The sequence below is a fragment of the Acinonyx jubatus genome, chromosome E1, assembly GCF_027475565.1.
Source record: "Acinonyx jubatus isolate Ajub_Pintada_27869175 chromosome E1, VMU_Ajub_asm_v1.0, whole genome shotgun sequence".
NCBI lineage: Eukaryota > Metazoa > Chordata > Mammalia > Carnivora > Felidae > Acinonyx > Acinonyx jubatus.
The window spans coordinates 39,524,042-39,541,505 of NC_069397.1; the positions used below are offsets into that span (position 1 = coordinate 39,524,042).

General features: G+C 53.0%; 1 protein-coding gene across 1 annotated transcript; it reads right to left on the reverse strand.

The window, feature by feature from the left end:
* Nucleotides 1-7,174: 7,174 nt before the first annotated feature.
* KRT16 (keratin 16) lies at nucleotides 7,175-10,325 on the reverse strand. The gene is made up of 8 exons (XM_027048848.2): nucleotides 9,536-10,325; nucleotides 8,979-9,061; nucleotides 8,682-8,838; nucleotides 8,427-8,588; nucleotides 8,209-8,334; nucleotides 7,683-7,903; nucleotides 7,540-7,586; nucleotides 7,175-7,428 (listed from the first exon to the last, which is right to left on the reverse strand). Exons 1-8 carry the CDS (start codon nucleotides 10,082-10,084, stop codon nucleotides 7,328-7,330), a joined length of 1,446 nt encoding a protein of 481 aa, XP_026904649.2. The 5' UTR covers nucleotides 10,085-10,325; the 3' UTR covers nucleotides 7,175-7,327.
* Between the last annotated feature and the right edge of the window lie 7,139 nt (nucleotides 10,326-17,464).

Sequence of the window (17,464 nt, forward strand, 5' to 3'; positions counted from 1 at the left end):
TACTCACACATAATGAAGCCAGAAAGGAGCCCAAGAGACTAAAGACTCTGGGGACAGAACGATGGATGAATGTTTTTGGGTTTTATGTTCCTTTTGTTTTTTAATGTTTATTTTTTAATATTTATTTATTTTTGAGAGAGAGAGAGACAGTGAGAGCCAGAGAGGAGCGGGGTGGGTGGGGGGCAGGGAGACACAGAATCCGAAGCAAGCTCCAGGCTCTGAGCTGTCAGCACAGAGCCCAACGCGGGCCTTGAACTCACGAACCTTGAGATCATGACCTGAACCTAAGTCGGACACTCAACCGACTGAGCTACCCAGGCGCCCCTGTTTTGTATATTTCTGTTTTTGTTGTCACACTATTCATATGGCAGATAAAAGCTGAAAGGAACAAAACCTACCTGTTTTGTGTGTAACAATCCTATAATCGTAGGAGAGAGAGCGACCCCAGGCCCCAGCAATGTGTTCACAGGGAGTCAAGTCAGAAGAGGACTCTCTTTCTAAATAGCTGACATCTTTGCTGTAACACCCCTTGACCTGCTCAGGGCCCTTCAGGGGTCCTGGACTGTCAGGAAAAGGGGGACGCAGAGGCATATCCTCCCATGGCAGTGACCACGCAGTACATCAGAGGAAAGGCCACATAAAGCTCTCTACTTTCTCGGTGCTTCAGCTCTTGCCGACCAGGCTCCCATCCTTCCACGGCTCAGGCGGACACTCGCCTTCTCTTCCATGCAGCTCTTCTCAACATCTACCATGGCGGCTGCCTTGTACCAACATGGCAAGGGGCACGTGGGATCAGAGAAGCCCTGTCCTCAAGACACTTGCTTCTGAGGGGCACCTGCGTGGCTCAGTCGGTGAAGCGTCTCACTTCGACTCAGGTCATGCTCGCTCTGTTCATGAGTTCGAGCCCCACATCGGGCTTTGTGCTAACAGTGCAGAGCCTGCTTGGGATTCTCCCTCCTTCTCAATCTCTGCCTGCCCCCCGCTTGCACTCTCTCTCTCTCTCTCCCTCTCTCTCAGTGAATGGATAAACTTTAAAAACAAGAAAGAAACCCTCTTCTGAGAAGATTCCATGAAGACCTGAAAGAGCAGAGGTCTATACCCCAAACCCATGGCTTGACTCCACAAATCCTTACTAAGTGTCCCACACATGCAGGGTGCTAAGGGTTGTGGGAAGCAGCAAAACAAAGAGCTTCCTCTGTGTTTATGTTTCAGGGAGCTGTTGGAAGTTCTCAAACAACAAGCCTCGGAGGTGGGAAGGCAAACATAAGAAATTGCTTATCTCAGACACAAGGAGGGACGCTGTGTTTTTTATAGCTCTAGGAAACAATGGGCCCAAAGAAGGCAAAACCTGACGGGCTTACCACTCATTCATTTACATCAGCAGATACACTTTATGGGCTATCATTAATTCTCACCCCAGCCATTGTTTTAGCTCTTTATGCAATTATCAAAAACAATATTTCACAAACTTTGACACTAACTCAAGCATAAAGAATCTGAGGGTGTGTTCAAAATAAAGTTACAAGAACGTTCTGGAGCACTCCACTGACTCCTCTCAGGTGCCAGGATCTCACGGAGTGGGAAAGGCTGTCTGATTTGGGACTGGAATCTTAGCTTGGGAAATCCAGGCAGCAAGACATTTCCGAATAGAGAAGCCAGTTTGCTCATACTTCTGCCTTGATAGCATCCTTTAAGGGGGTTCATGTTTTATTTCCACAGGATATAATAATGAAAGGGAGAAACATGGTTCCTGCTCTCAGGGAATTTTACTAACTAGCTAGGAGACCCTAACAAAGGTTTTTTGGGGGTTTTTGTGTTTGGCAGCCCAGGCCAGGACGCTCTCTCTATATGAGGGTCTTTCCATAACGTCAGGTTTAAAAGTGACAGATGAACCAATTAACCAAAAAGATTTTGGGGACACCTGGGTGGCTCAGTCCATTGAGCATCCAACTTCAGCTCAGGTCATGATCTCGAGGTTCGTAAGTTCAAGTCCCGCATCGGGCTCTGTGCTGTCAGTGCAGAGCCTGCTTCAGATCCTCTGCCCCTCCCCTGCTCATTCTCTCTCTCTCTCTCTCTCTCTCTCTCTCTCAAATAAACATTTTATTTTTTTAATTTTTTTTTCATTTATTTTTGAGAGAGTGAGACAAAGTGAGAGTGGGGGAGGAGCAGAGAGAGAGGGAGACACAGAATCCAAAGCAGGCTCCAGCAGGCTCAACACGGAGCTCAAACCCACAAACCGTGAGCTCATGACCTGAGCTGAAGTCAGACACTTAACTGACTGAGCCACCCGGGTGCCCCTCAAAAATAAACATTTTAAAGAAAAGAGATTTTTAAAAGATAACACCCAAAGTTGGTGAGCAGGTTTTGAAATAGGCACCCTCATTCCCTGCTGGAAAGTCCGTAAATTGGTACCACTTTTCTTTAAATCAATTTGACGGCACAAGTCAAGATCCTTAAAACATTTGTTATCCTCTCACCTAATCATTACACTTATGAGAATTAAGCCTGAGGAAATAATGCAAAATATTTGTAAAAGCTTTATGCAGAAAGATGTCATTGCTGTATTATTTTAATTTGCCACAGCAACAACAAAAAACAGTGGAAACAGCATTACACGTATAACACTTCTCTTAAAATACTAATAAAAATCAGGGGCTCCTGGGTGGCTCAGTCGGTTAAGCACCCAACTCTTGATTTCCGGTCAGGTCATGATCTCACAGTTAGTGACTTCAGGCCCATGTCGGGGGCTCCCTGTCATCTTTCAGCACAGGGCCTGTTTGAGATTCTCTCTCCCTCTCTCTCTGCCCCTCCTCTGCTTGTGCACATGCACACATGCTCTCTTTTTCAAAATAAATAAATAAAATTCCAAAAAAATATTAATAAAAATCAAATGCAAAACAGTATAGTGTGGTTGTAGATAGATAGATAGATAGATAGGTAGATAGATCTGTAATATATATGTGAAAGAAATTCACCAAAATGTTATTAGTGATTGCCTTTGGGTAATGGGATTTGGGGTTCAGCTGAATCATAAACTCACCTATGGCCTGGAAGACAGGATCGTTGACCATAAAAAAGGAGACATGTCTACTGAACAACCAACAATGATTATGGATTGCAGAGTGATGAATCAGACTCAGCAGCCTTGAAAGATGAAAAATATTTTACCATGTATAAAGCAGGGACTCCGGATGACACTGGAAGTTAAATGTATCATTTATCACCACCCCTCTAGACATCCCTAAAATTAGCATAAATGGATAAAGCGGGTATTAGACAAAGAGACCAGGAGAAGGGATTATAGTATGAAAGTTTTGGAATCTGGAAAACAAACAAACAAAAAATAATCTTGGCGCTTTCTCAGGGAGAAGCCAAGAAGCAAGCAGATTCACACAGCAGAACCCTGGGAAGCTTCTGGAATAGGAGGCACCAGGCACATCTGAAAGGGGAGTACACATGGGCTGAAAGGAGGAAGACAAATGGGTCAAAAGTTCATATAAAAATCAGTGAGACCTCCATAGCTCCTTTCTACCCCAACCTCTGATGCCAATAACTCCTCCTTATCCCAGGAGAAGCTGGGGGTGCACTCTGGAGAATTTACCCAAAAGAATTAAACCCTGAGAGACCAAGTGCACTCTGGAGAATTTACCCAGAAGGACTAAACCTTGAGAGACCAAGCACAGCTAACAGTGGGGGCAATAAACTGATATAAGTCAGATTAACTGAGACTGAGACTCTTTCAGTCCCCTTCCTCCACATAGCTTCCTGAAAGCTGGTAGCTCTTCCTTCCTGAGGAAGACCCTACCCAAGAGAAAAAGCCTACAGATAATGACATTTGGGGTCCCCCCCCATAAAACACCATATTCTGCACCAGATTATTCTATAGTGAGACTCACTGGGGGAAAGCCCCCCTACTGTACACACACACACACTTACATTCCTTACCCATTCCTTACACACTTCTTACCTTACCCATAAATATTAGTAGACAACCAAGAACCCCAGACATTTGAGGGAAACCTCTGACATAAAGGATGGAGATGAGACAAACCAAGAAAAAGGCAGCTGAGAGGAAATTGAAATGATGACAGAAATGGAAGAAATGTTAAAGCCCTGATCAATAGGGTTAATGAGGTAAGAGGAAATCTTGGATCTTCAAACAAGAACAAGAGACTATTTTTAAAAAGTATCCAGAGTTATAGGGTACTAAAAATATATCTGATATTTTAAAAACTAAATCATAAGATTAGATGGTAAAGTTTAGGAAAATCTCAGAAAGTCAAAAAAAAGAGAAGGTAGAAGAAAAATAGAATGAAATACATAGGAAAAAGAGGAGTTCCAGAAGAAGAGAAAATGGTGGAGGGTGGGGGGATCATTAAATAAACATTCAAGAAAATTTCCCAGAAGTAAAGAACATGAATTTATATGCTGAAAGATTCTGCCAAGTGCCCAATCCAACAGATCCACACAGCCACATCGAGGGAGAACATGTGATACTGCAGCCTGCTAGAGAGAAAGAGAAGAGCCTAAAAGCTCTGGGGTTAGGAATAGGAATAGGATAGCATAAAAGATCTAGAATCAAAACAATATTAGACTTCTCAGTAGCAACACTGGAAGCCAGGATGCAGTGATACAATACCTTCAAAATGCTGAGGGAAAATTATTTGCAACCAAGAATTCCATACCCAGCCAAACTATCAGTCAAGAATGAGAGTAGACTCATGATGTTTTCAGACATGAAACGTCTATGAATCCTTTCCCAGAAAACTGCCAGAGGATGTGTTTCACTAAAATGAAGGGGGAAGAAAAGAAAAGGGAAGACATGGGATCCAGGAAACAGGGAAGCAATGCAGGAAGAGGGGATGTCCACAAGGACAGTGAAGGAAGATTTCGGGATGACAGGAGGCATAGAGAGCACCCAGAACATGCTGGGACAGGATGCAGCACAGCAGGTTCCAAAGAGTAATATCTTCAAGAAGATAAAACTTATGAAATACTCAGTGTTTTAACATGTTAGGAGGAGATCTATATTTCTGGCAGTGAATTAGGGAATAAATTTAGGATAAGTACATAGAAAACCTCAGCAAATTGAAAAAGAGATGTTTATCCCAAAGAAATCTAACATAGCATAAAATGTTTTTGGACTGTAAATAATAGATAGTCATGATAATGTAAAATTAAACATTTACTTAATGAAAATAGCATATATTGAAAGTGTAGGAAGAAGTAGGGAGCGGCCATGCTGTACAAGAGAGCTGAATCCCTCTCCTTCAGAGTGGGAAGTCAAGCAATTAGAAAAAAAATTGAAAAAAAAATCAAGAAATGGTAGTATAAGCCTGTGGTTTAGAAATAAGGCAGTGGCTCAGTCGGTTGAGCGTCTGACTTTCGGCTCAGGTCATGATCTCACGGTTCATGAGTTTGAGCCCCACGTCAGGCTCTGTGCTGACAGCTCAGAGCCTGGAGCTAGCTTCGAATTGTATGTCTCCTCTCTCTGCCTCTCCCCAGCTTGTGCTCTCTCTCAATAATAAATAAATACACTTTAAAAAATTATAGAAATAAGGCAAACAGGACACCTGGGTGGCTCCGTTGGTTGAGCATCCAACTTCAGTTCAGGTCATGATCTCAAGGTTTGTGAGTTCAAGCCCTGTGTCAGGCTCTGTGCTGACAGCTCAGAGCCTGGAGCCTGCTTCGGATTCTGTGTCTCCCTCTCTCTCTCTGCCCCTCTCCTGCTCATGCTCTGTCTCTCTCTCTCCTTCAAAAATAAAATAAACATTAAAAAAATTTTTTAAGAAATAAGGCAAATGCTGGGTCACTTGGGTGGCTCAGTTGGTTAAGCATCTGACTTCGGCTCAGGTCATGATCTCACAGTTCATGGGTTTGAGCCCCGTGTCGGGCTCTGTGCTGACAGCTCAGAGCCTGGAGCCTGCTTCGGATTCTGTGTCTCCCTCTCTCTGCCCCTTCCCCAGCTCCTACTCTTGCCCCTTCTCCAGTTCACTTTCTCTCTCTCTCTCTCTCTCTCTCTCAAAAATAAATAAAAATTTAAAAAATTAATTTAAAGAAATTAGGCAAATGTCAAAAGTAATAGCTAAAAGTTGAAAGTGAGAAGTGGGAATGGAGGCATGGGACACAGCCTCGGGATGGCTCTTTTTTATAGAAAGACTTATGTGATACATACATAACTTTGATTTTGTAAATTAAATTTTTTAAATATGGAAAGCACCCATGGTGTGGGACAGGATGGTTGACTCAAGGATACAGAGCAAGGCCAGGCAGAAAAGAACCCAAGTGGGTTGAGACAGAGGGTCAAGCATTGGAGGGGAAAGAGAACATCACAGGTGATTAAACAGTAGAGTCTTGATCGTGTCCACGTACTTGAACTTAGCCATATTCTTTCTAAAGAGCCCAGCAGGTAGAAATGGGGCTGGGAGAGATGGACAGCAAAGGGCCCAGTCAGTTATCCTGTGCCCAGCTCTAGGGAGAGAGGCAGCAGGTCTGAACATGGGGGGGGTGGAGGGTGGTGATGAAGCAGGGCGAGGGTGACAGATGTTTCCCAGGGGACCCCTTTCACTCAGTCTCCTGCCTGATGAGAAGCAGGGGCTGATAAGGGGTGAAGAAGAGGACAGGTTGGGAGAAAAAAGTTCAGTCCTAACCACGGACACCATCCCCAAGGCAAAGGCTCTCTTTTCTACCGCCCAACACAAAACTTGTGTAATGTGAGGAGCCAAAGGGTAGAGTTAAGAGCTCAAGCTTTGGAGTCTTTGGGTTAAAATACCTAAAACGAGAGAGCGTCATTTAAAAAAAAAAAAAGAAAGCGTGCCCTCTGTAACCAGACAGCAGGGCTTGAACCACAATCATGCCTCTTAGGATCCACATGACTTTGCGAAAGTTACTGAACCCCTCTGAATGGCAGAGCTGTCTCCATTCCAAACCCAGCCTCACCACACCCACCTCACAGGGTGACTGTCAACACGTGGGAGCTCCTTCCCCTCCTGCGTCCCACCTCCCACGCCCACGATATGGGGGGGCAAGGTGGCAGGGGAGTCTTCGAGAAAGACCCCACCAGTATTACTGAGCTTTGCTGTTTCCTGGACCCGTCAGGCTGTGGGGTCCGAGAAGGCCTCGGGGAGACACCTTCAACCCCCTCCCATTTGTTCAAGAACAGAGACCACACAGGTTTGCGTCAACCGGAAAGTCAGCTTTATTAGCCCACCACCAGCAGAGGGGGAGGGGAGACAGCTTGGGGACCGCGCTGGGAGGACAGGGCCCTGACGCAGGCCTTCAGGAGGTTGGGGCCGGCGGGCGGGCAGGAGGCTCCGGAAGAGTCAGCTCAGTGCTTGGAGTTCTGGCCCTGGCTGAAGCTGGACGAGCCCTGCTCCTTGAGGATGGGCCGGGTCTGGTGGCCAGAGGAGGACGAGGAGGAGGAGAAGACTGTGGGGGAGAGGTGAGGGGGTGAGAAGGGTTCTGGGAGCTTAGAGGCCCCACACAGGGAGAAGGGAGGGCTGGGGGTTCAGGGGCACCCAGGAGCCTCAAGGGCCTTACCTTTGTGGGAAGAAAAGGACTGGCTGGACGCTTGCTGGGAGGAGAGGCTGCAGGGGAGAAAAGGCGGAGCAGTTAGACGCGCTGGGAGCAGCGGGGCTGCAGGGGCTGCTGGGCAGGACCCGGAAGGAGGGCAGTGCACTCACTGAGCATCCTCGCCCTCCAGCAGGCGGCAGTAGGTGGCGATCTCCTGCTCCAGCCGCGTCTTAACGTCCAGCAGGATCTTGTACTCCTGGTTCTGCTGCTCCATCTCACAGCGCAGCTGGGCCAGCTGCTCCTCCACGCTGCCGATCAGGTCCTGGATCTGGGCCAGCTGCATGCAGTAGCGGCCTTTGGTCTCCTCCAGGCTGCTCTCCAGGGATGCTTTCTGTGAGTGGGGGAAAGGGAAAGAGTCAACAGAGGTGATCATTGCTCTCCCCCACCCCAGGCCTCTGGGCATGTTCCTGGGAGGTACATGGATTTTGGTGCCAGCTGGGCTACTGATGGGCCAGACAATGTGGAGAAAATCACTCCGTTGTTCTGGGCCTTAATTTCTGTGTCTATATAATGGGTACAATGACCCCTCCATCCCACTCCTGGGAAAAGAGGGGCAGAACTGTATTGTGGCAACATTGAGGGGCCGGCGGCATCACTGGTGACTTGGGGACTGCGGCGAGCCGGGGTCCTTCATACCATGCTGAGCTGGGACTGCAGTTCAATCTCCAGGCCCTGGAGCACCCTCCGGAGCTCGGTCACCTCCGTGCGGCCACTCTGCACCAGTTCGCTGTTTGAGGCCACTTCCTTGTTCAGCTCCTCGGTCTGAGACAGGAAAAGAGGAGCAGGTGTGAGGCACCCGAGAGGTGGCCCCTGGCTGGGAAGTCCTGCAGGAGAGCTGAGCGCCTGAGCCCCACCTTGCTCAGGAACCAGGCCTCCGCGTCTCTGCGGTTCTTCTCCGCCATCTGCTCGTACTGGTCGCGCATCTCGTTCAGGATGCGGCTCAGGTCCACGCCGGGGGCGGCATCCATCTCCACACTGACGTCCCCGCCAGTCTGACCCCGCAGGGCAAGCATCTCCTAGGAAGGGATGGCGGGAGACGACCAGCTCAGCTGAGCCCTTTCCTGGCCCCTGAACCGGCCTCCCGCTGCCAACACCAGCAGCGACCTCACCTCCTCGTGGTTCTTCTTCAGGAAGGCCAGCTCCTCCTTCAGCCCTTCGATCTGCATCTCCAGGTCAGTCCTGGCCAGGGTCAGCTCGTCCAGCACCCTGCGCAGGCCGTTGATGTCGGCCTCCACGCTCTGGCGCAGGGCCAGCTCGTGCTCATACCTGGCAGGACAGAGGTCGAGGCATCAGGCTCCATCTGCGAGGCCTCTGAGGTTCAAAACCAACAGCCCCACCGCTTGCCCACCACCCCCCCCAACCCCCGCCCTCTGCACCACACTCCGCCCACCACAGCAGTGGCTCACTTGGTCCTAAAGTCATCGGCTGCCAGCCTGGCATTGTCAATCTGCAGAATGGGCTGAGCGTTCTCGATGGTGGCCGCGATGATCTACAGAGAAGGTAAAAGGACAGGCCTCGTTAGCCAAGACCCCAAAGCCCGGGGGTGAAGAGCAGAGAGGGGAGGATACGGTGTCCCCAAACTTGAGGGTCGCCTGGCTGGCGAGTCAGGCCCTACACTCTTCCATCCAGCCAGCCTGAGTGTCTTTTGCAGCCGGCTCAGGGTGTGCGGAGGGAGGCCCCCCCGGCTCTACCACCCCATCCTCGGCCCCAGGCTGAGAGAAGCTGAGGGAGCAACGCAAAAATCACTTGCAGGGAATAAGAGAGTCAGGGCTCCAGCCAAGCTCGGACAGCTGGATGCTGAAAAGGGACCCTCTGCCAGCAATGCGGAGTGGCCTCCGTCTACTCCCCCAAGGTGGCCTCACTCTCCCAGTTTGTGAAACAAAGATGCTAGAAAGTGATTTCTAAGGGCCACTGAAGCCATGGCCTGTCGTAACCACCAGGGTCGCCCGCCTGGCCCACACACCTTGTTCCTCAGGTCCTCGATGGTCTTGAAGTAGGGGCTGTAGTCCTTGACCTCACTGGGCCGCTGCCTTTGGTACCAGTCACGGATCTTCACCTCCAGGTCAGCGTTGGCCTCCTCCAGGGCACGCACCTTGTCCAGGTAGGAGGCCAGCCGGTCGTTGAGGTTCTGCATGGTGAGCTTCTCGTTGCCGGAGAGGAGGCCGCCATCACCCCCTCCAAAGCCAGCGCCGAAGCCACCACCGAAGCCAGCACCAAGGCCGCCTCCAAAGCCACCTCCAAGGCCACCACCATATCCTCCACCGAAGCCGCTACCCAGGGCCCCACCAAAGCTGCTGCTGCTGCTGCTGAAGCCGCCGCCGTAGCCGCCCCCCAGGCCGTAGGCCCCCCCGGAGGAGTAGCGGGAGGAGGAGACCGACAGGCCCCCGTAGGCGCTGGGGGCCCGGCAGGACCCTCCGGCCAGCACGGAGGACATGCGGCTGGAGCCGCCCCCGATGCCGCAGGAGCCCTTCATGGAGCTGGAGGAGGTGAACTGGCGGCTGCAGGTGGTCATGATGCCAGGAGGGAGGTGAGTGAGCGAGCGAGCGAGCGAGGCGGCAGAGAGAAGAGAGAGGTGCTCAGGGAGGCTGGGAGGATGCTGGGGCAGCTCAAACCCCTGGAACCTTTATAGGCGCCGGGGAGGGCGGGGCCTCCTGACTGCTGACGGAGGGTTCCCCTGCCCGTTTCATCACACCAGGTCCCGTCCAACTCCCCACTCTGGATCAGGATTATTCAACCCGGGGTCGACTCACTTCGCTGGGTGCTGCTCGGAGTTCCCACCCAGCTCCGGGGGTGTGGGGCCGAGAGAAAAACTCACAAACACCAGTCGGCCGTGACTCAGGCTGGGCGGTGGGAACCGGCTCTCGTTCCCAGAGCCTAAGGGGCCAGCGGGGCCTTGGCACAGGCAGTTTTGTGGCGGTTGCGTCCCCAGGCGGTGAGTCAGCCCGTGAAGGACTCCCTGCCCCACGGTGACAGCCTTAGCTGAGAAAGGCCTCACCGATGCCGGCCTGGGGCCACCTCAGGATTTGCTGTGGGGATCCTGCCTGCCCGGCTCTGGATTAGGAGAGCTGGGTTCATGGTCTAACTTTGCTTTGCTCTCTGTGTGACCTGAGGCCCCCTTGCCTCCCCTCTCTGGGCCTCTGTGTCCCCTCAGTAAAGTGACAAGGCTGGACTGCCTGATCGTGGAGTCCTTTCTAGTTCTAAAAATTCTCGGGGCGCCTGGGTGGCTCAGTCGGTTAAGTGTCCGACTTCGGCTCAGGTCATGATCTCACGGTCCGTGGGTTCGAGGCACATGTCAGGCACTGTGCTAACATCTCAGAGCCTGGAGACTCCTTCAGATTCCGTGTCTCCCTCTCTCTCTGCCCTTCCCCTGTGTGCTCTTTCTCTCTCTCAAAAATAAATAAACATTTTTTAAAAAGTAGTTGTTGGTTTTTTTTTTTTAATTCTCTGACTCTCTTTCCCTTATTGGATCGGATCCAGTGTCAGAGGCTGCCTTTGAGCCCCCAGAGTCGTCAGAAGCATTGGGTACCATGGGACCAGTATGTACCATTGAGCCAGGCAGGTGTCGGCTTGAATCCCCGCTCTGCCCCTTACAAGCTATGCAGCGTAAGCCATCCTTTAGCCCCTCTGGGTCTCAGTTTTCTCATCTGTAGAAGTGGAGGACACAACACAGAAGGACCTACACACAGAACCCCACTGGCCACTCCCCAATGGTGGCCCGGCCCCTCAGTTCCCGATGCCTCCTTTGCAGCTAGGTGCCCCCTCACCTGCCTCCTCACACCCACCTCTGCCCTCTGGCACCTCCCTCCCACAACCTCACCCTCTCCTCTTTACCCCTACACTCCCACCCTTTGAGCAGCCCACCCCCAATGCATTGCTCTACCTAGTCATGGATGCCCATCATGAACTGTGGTGGGAAGGAGCCCCGTCCTGCCATTAGTGCCGTGTGTGACCCCTGACCCCACCAGGAGCCTCTGAGTCCCCACACTGCATCCAAGGCTCTGTTCCCAACGCTTTCCTTTCGAATGTCCATAGATTCCAGGCTGGGCTAGACAGCTTCCTTCGTTCAGTTGAGAAGAGGGGGAAGGTGACCTCTCTGGTCACATCTGCCGTGCTCCAGTATTGTATGGAGTGCCCTACACGTGCCACACAGTTTGTGAGAGGCAATGTTCCCACCACAGGATCACAGACGAGGGAGCTGGTAGGTTAAGTGGGCTTCCCAAGGCACCAGTCAACGGCGAGCTGAGGTTTGAACCCCTGCCCGTCTGCTGGCCCAGTCCGAGCCCTTCCCGCCATCCTCAACCACCCTCTCTGTGCATCTCCAACGTGCATCATTGTCTTGAATTCACCTTGTGAAGTTGGGAGGAGAGAGGGAGACCCAGAGGGAGGGAGTGATTCTCCCAACGTCACTCGGCTTTAAGTTGTAGAGCCAGAATTAGAACCCAGGCTCAGGGCATCTCCACTCGCCCACGATGCCTTGCAGGCTGGGACCAGGTACATCCATTCTCATTTACCTCCCACAGTACCTGGAACGAGCTCTTCCCACAGTGGGCATGACCTTGGCCTCAGGGCTGGAGGCAGGATTAGGGAGCTCTGAACCCAAAAGCTGAGGATTCTTCAGGGTGCTCTGGAGGGTGACACACAGAACTGGCCACTGTCCTTGTTCTAAAGTGCCTCCGTGACCCCCAGAGGAGCCAGAAGAAGGCTTGCCTCGGCCTGAGCACTGCTGGATGATATTACTGGGACCTAGGAACAGGAAATTCTGTCTCAGCATAACCAGGACTTTGCTGCCGCCATATCGTGCCGCATCAGTCACTCGGCTTGTAGGAACAGGGCCCAGAGGTCTGAGCAGAGCTGGCACCCAACACACGCCTTCAGGGCCAGGCCTGGGAGACAGAACCCGATGCTCCTGCTCCCCTCTCCCAACACCAAACATGGGCAAAGTGGGTCCTGGAATCTTGGACAAAAACCTTGCCATCCCAGGTGTCAGGATGAGCCTAGAGTTCAGGTCCAACCACAGACTCATTACCCTTGGAACTAAAAATGACTCTGAGGGGTGCCTGGGTGGCTCAGTTGGTTGAGTGTCCAGCTCTTGATTCCAGCTCAGGTCATGATCCCGGATCATGGGATCGAACCTCATGTCGGGCTCTGAGCGGATTGTGGAGCCTGCTTAAGATTCTCTCTCAAAAAAGAAAGAAAGAAAGAAGAAAGAAAGAAGGAAAGAAAGAAAGAAAGAAAGAAAGAAAGAAAGAAAGAAAAGAAAGAAAGAAAAGAAAAGAAAAAAGATATTCTCTCTCTCTCTCTCTCTGTCTCGCAGCAACATAGATGGACCTAGAGAACATTATGCTGCTGAGTCAGACTGAGAAAGAAAAGAAAAGATTTTTTTTTCTCTCTCTCTCCCTCTGCCCACTCCCCTGGTCACATTTTCTCTCTCTTTAAAAAAAATAAAAATAAAAATCACCTTTGAGGCCACCATGCCCCATGCAGAGAGAGAGACTTGTCCCAAGTTAAATAGAAGCAGAAACTCGAACCCGGCACCAGCACTGTTCCTGAGCTTTACATGGACTCTCCCTGTGGTCTCTGGGATGTCCTCCTTCTCTGCCTCAGCCCACCCTCCACCACCCTCCCTTCTTTTTTTTTTTTTTTTTTTTAATGTTTATATATTTCTGAGAGAGAGAGAGAGAGAGAGAGCTTGTGCAAGCGGGGATAGGGGCAGAGACAGAGACACAGAATCCAAAGCAGGCTCCAGGCTCTGAGCTATCATCACAGAGCCCGACGGGGGCTTGAACTCACAAACCATGAGATCATGACGTGAGCTGAAGCTGGACGCTTAACCGACTGAGCCACCCAGGCGCCCCCACCTCCCTCCCTTCTAATTGGATCCCTGCCCCTCCACCATTCCTAGAGTCAGTGTGGGGTTGCACATGAGCCCAGCACTGATGCTTGGGGATCTGCATGGGCTGAGAAGCTACAGGAAGTTACCAACCAACCCATCAACCCACTCAGTCAACACTGCAGACCAAGCACCCACCGTGTGCCTGGCACCCAGGGCATGGGGGTTGGGGAAGATGATGACATAGTTTCTGACCTTGGAACCTATCATTTGGTCCCAGACAGAAGACTAAGGCTGGGTATACAGCATCGCATGGCAGGAAGCCCTGGGGTGTTTGGCCCACAGGATGCCACTGGGTAAGTGTTACCCAACGCTAAGCCTCAGCAGTAAAGGAGGGAATATCAACAGAGGCTCCATCTGGGCCTCAGAAGATCTGAATTGGCAGAGAAAGACCAAGGGGCACATTTCCAGCGTGCCAGCGAGGCAAACCTACCCAAGGTTGCTGAGAGCCAGGAGCACTAGGTCTGTGGGCACAGAGCACAGACTCCAACCAAACTGGCATGTGTCCAGGCAGCAGGTTCCTTCCCCCACCCAGACCTCTTCCCTCTCTCCTTCACCTACCCCGTCTCAGGTATGATGAGGTCATCTCATACCTGAGTTGGCCAGGAAATATCATTGGCCAATGCACGCCTCAACATGCAATGACTCCCCAACCCGACTGATCACCAGGATCCCCACGCATATTCCCGACCCTGCTCTGACCCACTGTATCAGCATCGCCCAGGACAAGCCTGCTCGTGGGGACGTTTTACGAGCTCATAGGGAATTCTGGAGACCAGCCAGGCTGGGAAGTAGGAGACGGCCTGGGGGAAGAAGGGAAGGAGGAAAGGCCCTCAGGGGACTGAGGGGAGAGAGGGGGCTGCTGCAGGGCCCCCAGCCCATCCATGGTGGCAGCCAGAACCACAGGCTTCAGGGCAGGGTGAAGAAAGAGAAGGTCCCCAGTGAGCTCGGACAGAGCAGTGTGCAGTCAAGCAGGCGCCAGATCTGTGCTGGGCACTCAGATAAAAAGAACAAGGCAGAAAAGCCCTCAGGGCATATTAGAGACAACCCCGCTACCGCTACCGTGTGGTCAGGCCGTGATGGGGGTGCAGGGGGCCTGCAGGGAGGGGGCAGGCTCCCTGGGAGTGAACACGTGTTTCCAGTCCAGGCTCTGGCCCCGCCACTGCTCCCAGCATCTGGATGAATCTGTGAGAGCCAGAGGGTAGGTGGTCCTCCCACTCCCCCGTGTTTCACGCCCCCCTTCCGAGGGTGGGCCCTATCACAGCCTGTCACACTGGTCTGCACAACCAAGGGGCCCTCAGGGGACCATGTGGCTGGATCAAGCTCTGTTAACAGCCTTGGCTCTGAACTGCCCTCTGTTCTCCTCAACCTCGCCCCTACCCACACCGCATAAGGACCGAAGGAGTATTGTCAGCCCCAACACTGTGCCCTGCCCGCCACCCCTAAATCGGAGCCCTTCAGGGTCCCTCCAGGCCAGGGCCTGTGTCTCCTCCTTCCCCCAGGCCCGGTGCAGAAGAGGCGCAGACAGACGCCACGCCACAGACAGAGTGTTCCTGCCACATTGTCTCCTTGCAGAAAGCACTGCCAGTCATACTTTCGGGGCGTGGGCGTGGCAGAGGAAGAGTCACAAGGGCTGGTGACTGCTGTTCCTGGCCTGGGCCTGGACATCAGGCCCATCGTGTGTGTCCATCACATGAGAGTGTGTAAGGCGGCACCGAGGGTGGTTACAGACCGGTTCGCGGACGAGGTGGGGGGGGGTGGTGTTTGGTGCCGGGGTTGGGAGGGGGAGGGTACGTGGATGAACTGTGGAGTCCCACAGCTGGGCCGCCCAATCCAGCCACAGGCACGCGTCCTCAGCACCCCGGGTTGGCTTGGGGGTGCGACAAGAGAGTCCAACCACCAAAATTCCCCAAGGGGACCACAGGTCTCAGCCCCCCATCGCTCCCTCCTGTGGTCCTACCTTCCCAGGCATGGGCTGAGCACTCCAGGAAAGGGTAGGGCTTTCCCTGTCTGGGCCCAGGACCATCCCCTAAGGACCCCCACCCCCAGCAGGCACCACTGCCTCTCCTGGCCCAGCTCTCCACACTTGGTTTCTCTCCACTCCGGCCTCCTGAGCCACCCACCCACTCACTTTGTGGGCAGAAGCTTCTTCCCCAGCAGAGGGGTGCAGTCCAGGGCTATCTGTGGCCACCCCACCCTATGACCCCTCCTCAGTCACCCCAGCAGTAGGGGTGGGCCCCCAGGATCTGCAGGGAGAGAATCTGCAGAATCTGCCTAAGAACCCGGGGCGGGGCAGGGGGTGGGGCCCCTCTTCCCAGCATGACCCCGACAAGAGCTGAGTCACTGCTCCTTGAAGCCTCAGTGTCCCTATCCACACAATGGGGCGCCTCTTCCCAGACCCTCCCTGCTTCCTGGGGCTGCCATTTAGATAAATGAGATCACCGTCCACATGAGCCACCCTCAACCCAGGGCTGGTTCTTCTAGTTGTGGCTGGAAATGTGGCGGGGCCTGGTGGGCACAGGGCCTCCCCTGCCTCCATCCGTCATTGCTGGTCAGGCAGCTGGGAGACACCAGCCTCTGATGGAGCGGAGGCTGCACTCCCAGCCTGCTCTGGTTCCGGCTCTGCACTCCAGCCAGTGGTCCCTGCCTCGACTAGGAACTCACTGTCCTCAGCGGCCCCTGGATCAGGGCTGGAAGGACCATCAGTTGAGGCTCATCCCTGTCCTCAGCGACCACAGCCTCTGAGATCCAGAGAAGGCCTGGGAACTGTCCAAAGACGCACAGCCACCTGCTCACCTCGTAGACCATGCTCTTACCACCACCCTTCACGCTCCTCCCTGGTTTTCACTAGTCCCAAGCCTTGCACCCCGCCAGGCCTCGGGGGCTCTGGCTGCTCAGGCGCAGGCTCCACCTTCAGTGTCCGGGCACTAGGAAAGTGTTTGATGGGCCCTGGTCTGATTTTACAGCAGCAAACAGTCCCAGGCCTGTCAGCAAATTGAGGTGGGGGCGCCCTTCCTCTCATTAACCTCTTCAATCCCTTCTCATTTCCTGAAGAAACCAGGAAGGCCTGCCCCGCCCAGTGGTTTCCAGATTTACTCAAAGGAAGACTTCCTTCCAGGTGTCAGGGCTCCTCCCCACCTGGCTCATCGCCTGCCACCAGAATGAAAGGGGCTGAAGCCCGGAGGGTCCTGGGAGTGGCTAGGGAGGGACTGCCCCCCTTCCCCAGGATGCACTGCTCCACCTTCCCCACCTCCAGGCTCCTGGGGAGGGTGGTGCTGCTCTATGCCCCCCCCCACCCCCCCACCCCCCCGCAATCCTGGCACTCTCCCCGGGCCCCATCCTGAGCAGCAGCTGACCATTTGAGGAAACGTCCCTGAGAGAGGACCCACCCTTTCTCCCACACCTGCCTGGGGCCCTCAGCCTTCTCTAGAAGCCTAGACTACAGTTCATATTCCTGGGGTGAGGCAGTAGGAGTACCCCAGGGGTGCCCACAACCCCTTTTGGGGATTTCCTGAGACTCACAAAGGAACGTGGGCCCTAACCACCCCGCCTGCCTCCCCCACCTTCCTTATGCTCCTGCCTCTTCCAGGAGGATCCTGATTCCTGTCCCACCCACCCCCTGCCCCCTCTTGGAGAAGGGCATGTCCCTCTTGGAGCAATTGACTGAATGCGTCATCCTTTAGGACTCTGACTCCCACCTGACATCTCCTCAGCCATTTATGGATGAGAAAACCTACTTACAGGGCAAGAAGAGGCCACCTAAGACCTCCCCGGGTATGCTGGCCTGACCCTGGGTCTGGCACTGCCTGGACCACCCTCCCAAGGATCACTTACCCTTCGGAGATGCAAAGTGCCCCCTTAAGCCCTGCCCAGACCTACTCTTTATCCCGATCCTAGACCACCCTTGACCTCCAAGTCAACAACAGTTGGTGTCCACTTTTCCCCCAGTTCACCCATTGCTCACTAGGGCCACCTCAGTGGCTACAATCAGGATGAATTCCA

Coding starts and splice junctions, on each gene's coding strand:
- KRT16 (XM_027048848.2), bottom strand. CDS start 10,084: ATGACCACCTGCAGCCGCCAGTTCACCTCCTCCAGCTCCATGAAGGGC. Junction 8,589..8,681: donor TGAAGAAGAACCACGAGGAG/GTGAGGTCGCTG, acceptor ATCCCTTCCTAG/GAGATGCTTGCCCTGCGGGG. Junction 7,587..7,682: donor CTGGAGGGCGAGGATGCTCA/GTGAGTGCACTG, acceptor TCTCCCCTGCAG/CCTCTCCTCCCAGCAAGCGT.